The 6,065-nt window shown below is 41.1% G+C and overlaps 1 protein-coding gene across 1 annotated transcript; it reads left to right on the forward strand.

Annotated features, from left to right (window-relative positions):
• Nucleotides 1–19: 19 nt before the first annotated feature.
• On the forward strand, nt 20–5,710 carry LOC117296356 (UPF0389 protein CG9231-like). The gene is made up of 3 exons (XM_033779235.1): nt 20–476; nt 639–765; nt 2,943–5,710. The coding sequence occupies exons 1-3, from the start codon at nt 194–196 to the stop codon at nt 3,145–3,147; spliced, it is 615 nt and encodes a 204-aa protein (XP_033635126.1). The 5' UTR covers nt 20–193; the 3' UTR covers nt 3,148–5,710.
• Nucleotides 5,711–6,065: the final 355 nt, after the last annotated feature.

Raw genomic sequence — 6,065 nt, forward strand, 5'->3', positions numbered from 1 at the left:
CAAAGGTCAGGTTACAACAACAAGAGAGAGAGAGTCGTGTCGAGTATTTTGCAGCTGCTGGCCGGCTAGACAGGCACCTCTAAAAAGCTTACCTGGCGAAACTGAGACTCCGTCGTGCGTTCATTAGTATTTCGAGGAATAGTAATTATTTCTTATTTGTACCGTTGAATTAGTGGTCGGGTCTGCATACATCATGTTGAGATTGTCGAGTAAGATTGCAAGGCAGTTTTCGAGCGCCTTTCCGAGGTCTTTCGAGACCGTTTCAGGGCGGATGTTTGCTGGGCCTCAATCGTGCATTGGACGGCAGCAGACATTCACAGTGTGTGCATCAGCTCGTACCAGTCTGCCTGCTCTCGTCGGAGGTAAACTGAATGCAAATACCAGCTGTTTTGCTGAGTCATCTTACATATGTCGGAGTTATAGTGCAGGCAAGGAAGTTGAAAAAACAACTACAACAGCATCAGAATCAGAAACAGGTAATGAAAATCCAGGCCAGGATTGTGTGTTATTGGTCGTGCATTGGGGCTCGTTGAGCACACTTTACAAACATTCAAACTACGAACTATTTAGTAATGGTTTAGTTGCAAATGTCTCTTTGTTGAGTCTTGCTCAATTTTTTTTTTACTATCTATCAACAGGAACTTCTGATTCATCTGAGGCTGTGTCCAGCACCAGTCGGAAAAGGCCACCAACAAACTTTGAAAGAAAAATCTTTGTGTGGTCTGGAAAGTACAAGACAGCCAATGAAGTACCAGATCAAGTCTCGTAAGCAACTTTTATATTGATTGTTAGGGATTATTTTTGGATAACTTTCCGTATGGCGCCACCATGTTTTCATCTTTTTTTACAAAAAGGGATAGGCCTATCTCATTGAGGTAAATTAGATACTATATTATTTCATATCGAATGAAAAAGTGGAAACTTTTCCTTATTTTTGAACAATATTATTAATTGCAAAATATGCATGGCTGATCCATGCTTTCTGAGTCATGCACGAACAAAAAGACACAGGCTAGTTGGGTTGCCCTGCACATCAACTCATGACCCCAAAAAGACACAGGCAAGTTGGGTTGCCCTGCACATCAACTCATGACCCCAAAAAGACACAGGCTAGTTGGGTTGCCCTGCACATCAACTCATGACCCCAAAAAGACACAGGCTAGTTGGGTTGCCCTGCACATCAACTCATGACCCCAAAAAGACACAGGCTAGTTGGGTTGCCCTGCACATCAACTCATGACCCCAAAAAGACACAGGCTAGTTGGGTTGCCCTGCACATCAACTCATGACCCCAAAAAGACACAGGCTAGTTGGGTTGCCCTGCACATCAACGCATGACCCAAAAAGACACAGGCTAGTTGGGTTGCCCTGCACATCAACTCATGACCCCAAAAAGACACAGGCTAGTTGGGTTGCCCTGCACATCAACTCATGACCCCAAAAAGACACAGGCTAGTTGGGTTGCCCTGCACATCAACTCATGACCCCAAAAAGACACAGGCTAGTTGGGTTGCCCTGCACATCAACTCATGACCCCAAAAAGACACAGGCTAGTTGGGTTGCCCTGCACATCAACTCATGACCCCAAAAAGACACAGGCTAGTTGGGTTGCCCTGCACATCAACTCATGACCCCAAAAAGACACAGGCTAGTTGGGTTGCCCTGCACATCAACTCATGACCCCAAAAAGACACAGGCTAGTTGGGTTGCCCTGCACATCAACTCATGACCCCAAAAAGACACAGGCTAGTTGGGTTGCCCTGCACATCAACTCATGACCCCAAAAAGACACAGGCTAGTTGGGTTGCCCTGCACATCAAATCATGACCCCCAAAAGACACAGGCTAGTTGGGTTGCCCTGCACATCAACTCATGACCCCAAAAAGACACAGGCTAGTTGGGTTGCCCTGCACATCAACTCATGACCCCAAAAAGACACAGGCTAGTTGGGTTGCCCTGCACATCAACTCATGACCCCAAAAAGACACAGGCTAGTTGGGTTGCCCTGCACATCAACTCATGACCCCAAAAAGACACAGGCTAGTTGGGTTGCCCTGCACATCAACTCATGACCCCAAAAAGACACAGGCTAGTTGGGTTGCCCTGCACATCAACTCATGACCCCAAAAAGACACAGGCTAGTTGGGTTGCCCTGCACATCAACTCATGACCCCAAAAAGACACAGGCTAGTTGGGTTGCCCTGCACATCAACTCATGACCCCCACATTTTAGAGCAGTTTTCTTTAAAACCACTAGACCACCGAGTATGCCTGGTAATGAGTGGCCAGTTTGTATCTTGTTCTACAATTGGACACCACATTGAGTTTAATGCTATGGACACTATTTATGTATCAGTGCATCAAACTCAAATTCGGCTGTTGTCAGAGTCTGGGTTCAAATCCCGTTCATGGCGCTTGTGTCCTTAAACACTAAAACACTTTTAAAACACAATTGCTTTGTCCTTTGTGGTGGTATGTACAGTAAAACCATAGATCAGTATGTGTTCTTACTTCATATTGAATAATCTCAAGCAGATTTCACTACATCAAACAAGTACATTGGTGTCAATGTATTTTGTATAATACGAAAATCAACGCATGTAAAGGGATGCATTCTGAGTTCTGTATTCCATGTTTGCAACAGGTGATCAGGTGAACAGATTTTGCATCAGCTGTGGTATTTTACTGGCTGGTTTTACCAGGTTGATGCATCCTCACTGGACTGTTTGTCTTGGTGAATTTGACCAGGGTAGTTTGCCTGATCAGAATTTGGCCGGTTCAACAACCCTTAAAAATTGATGAAACCTGAAGGCAAATTTTCCCGGGCTGTTAACACTGGACTTAAAAAGGTAAATAACGTTACCTGTTTGCTTGGTTATAGATACCCCCAAAAGTTAGATTCATCTGAAAATAATGACTTCTAAATTGCTTTTTACTTACAGTGAAGCTGCTTTGAATTCTGCCAAGAACAAGTTCCGTATCTATGTGAACATAGGAATGGGTGTAGCCACATTGGTAGCAGCCATTGCGATGGTTATCATCGGAAAATCAAGGGCTAAAAAAGGAGAAAGTGTCTCCAATATAAACATTCGGAGACATCCAGAGACATACAGTAAACTCATCGAGTCACAGAATGCGCCAAAGTGAAGAGTGCAGTGTGTTGCAGAGACAGCCTTTCATTCAAATATTTCTGCTGCTTTGAGAACACTTTTTGAAACAAAAATAAACAATTTAGATTGATCTAGATGGAAAGGGCATTATTGTAGTCTAATAAAATATTTCTGCTGCTTTAAAACCCTTTTTAAAACAAAAATAAACAATTTAGATTGATCTAGAAGGAAAGGGCATATTTGTAGTCTAATAAAAGCACTCAGCGTCAGTGTGGTATATAATGTAGATAGCGCTTTGCATTGCTTTGACAACAGAGGAGAGTAGGCCTTAATGTTTATTCTTAAAGTGTAGGAAAGTTGTAATGGTCTCTTCTTGATTCAAATTTTCCTGCTGCTTTGAAAAGTAAAAAAGAAAGAAAAAAGATCATATTGATCTTGATGAAAAGGGCATTTTTATAATAGTCTTAAAAGCAATCAGCAGTGTGGTAAATAATATAGAAAGTGCTTGGCATTGCTTCAACGACATTAAGGATAGTACGCTTTTTATTTTATTTACAAAGTGTAGGCAAGTTGTGAAGGTTTCCTCTTGAACAAAAATATGTAAAGTTCTTTTTTAATATGTATTTTAAACCACACAACACCAGGCACGTGTGAGCAAAAACCTTTAGTCATGATACTGCCACCTAATTATCATGTTCTCTTGCAGCAACATGCAGCAAGAATGACTGCTGATTTTGATTATACCAAATTGATTGTACCAAATTGATGATACCAAAGAGGTGCAGCACTATTTGTTGTATTCAAATGAAGCTCTTTAGGAAACCATGGCTTCATCAGATCTGGCTTTAGGATCTGTTGGTTATTTTGAAAACATGGGATTTCCGTACAAGGCTCCAAAGAAGAGTACAGCGCCATTGCCGGTGTGCAAGCTAAAATTGCAGTTTTGTAGGGGCCGGAGGTGTGTCATAGAATGACTACTTGATGCAATGCCTGTAGAACAAAGCTTGACTGCAAGCATATTTGCTTAAAAGTGTGTGTTAGTTTAGAGTCAATAGACTGCATGTATTCTACCATTTGGTAATTGTTTGGTAAAGCAATTTACATACATTGGAACCCATGGTTAATGCCTGCATGGTTTGTATTGGAATTTCAAACTCAACTATTGTAGTACAGTTCAACTAGAGTGTTTCCAAAGTTAATGATAAACAATGTTGCAATGAAACATTTGCTAGATTGGATAGTGAAGGGGTTACCATTCATCTCAGTGGTTTCTTAGTTACTCTCATTGTATACCAGCAACAGTCAATGAATCCAATATGCTGAAATGTGCCTGTAGGTTTAAAGTTTTAATGAAACCTATCTTTTGATCTTTGGCTTGTAGTTTGAGCTTGCGGTTGTATTACAAGCTGTTGGTCTAAAGGTGTTTACATCTTCCTTACACCAACTTAAAAAAAATATATTTCTGTAATACTTGTCATTTGTCAATATAGTAGCAGTCAAATATAGATAAATTTATCTTAAATCTTGTTCCAGAAAAACACAAACACAATTGAAAATGTCCATCAACTTGCCCACCTCTTAAAATCATTTAAGTTCGTAGTCTAACAAAAATAATGCTTTTTTCTTAGTTCATCAAGGATTTGATTTCTTTCACTTGAGTTATACCCTCTGAAGACCAAAGATTCAAAAAACAAGTTTATCATGTGCTTTCAAAGCTTGGTGTTTACACTATGGACAACTTGGTCATGCTAACCTGGTAAGGCTCGGCAGTTTCTCATTAATATAGGCACCTCTGTGATGAAAGTTTAGGCAAAGGCCAAGCGGTCTATCAATTTGTATTGGAACATATCAAGAGGCACCAAGGCAATGACCAGGGGCATGGAGGCAATTGCCAAGCGGTCTATCAATTTGTACTGGAATATTTCATAGGGCACCGAGGCAATGATCAGACCCTGGGTGCGAGGCAACTGCCTAGCGGTCTATCAGTTTGTACTGGAATATTTCACTGGGCACCGAGGCAATAACCTGAGGCATGATGGCAGCTGTCCATCGTGCCTCAGGTCAGGTCTGCGTTCTGTATGACACTTCCTGAAGACTGACCCAAGATATTCAATAAAACCTTCTATGAATAAAATTGGGCTTTCGCAAGTTTTCTAGCTTTACAAATGGATGTGCGGGTACAGTGTATAGGTTTCCCAATAAAACAGCATGTTGTATGAATATTTATTCTGTTTATTAGCCCCACCTCAACTTCTCTCTTCTCTGTTTTTCACTTCCTTTTACTGTACTCGCCCCCTTAAGCTAATACTCAGTGGTATTCATCAAGCTTCTTTCTGCTCTGAAAAACCCTGCTATGTAGGTTCATAGATTAATAGGAGAAACTAATACATGGTTATATAGAACTACATATAAGCCCTCTATTATATTTTGAGTACAATGTTAACATATGTTTTGATTGATGTCATCAACTGTTGCTTCTTTAAAAGAAGCACACAAAAAGTGTCTTCCAATAAATGTATGTCTCTTCTTGTAAACAGCTTTAATCAATAAATGCCTGTAATTTGAAATAAAGGGTTTACTGCCCCAGGCAAAATAGTAAATTGCAATGTTTATACATTCTTTTGAAGGTGAACTTACCCTTACCAGTTGGATTGGCCAGTTTGTATTGACATATTGGCCATTTTTTTTAGGGGGAGGGGATCCCACATCCGCTGGCTCCGCATGCGCAGAAGCCAAAATTCGCTACTAACCCGTGAAATAGGCTTGCCGTAAGCACAGAATTCCCTGCTTCCGTAAGTGCCGATTCTATGCTTACGGTATGCAGAGCCATGAAATTGGGCCCCGGTGAGCTCCCCATATCCACAGGCTCCCCACACTTGCATAGGGTTCCCACATAAGGGCCCTATTTCATAGAGCTGCTAGAGTAGCTAAAGCATAACAAATTATGCTTACCAT

This window comes from Asterias rubens, chromosome 11 (genome assembly GCF_902459465.1).
Source record: "Asterias rubens chromosome 11, eAstRub1.3, whole genome shotgun sequence".
Classification (NCBI taxonomy): domain Eukaryota; kingdom Metazoa; phylum Echinodermata; class Asteroidea; order Forcipulatida; family Asteriidae; genus Asterias; species Asterias rubens.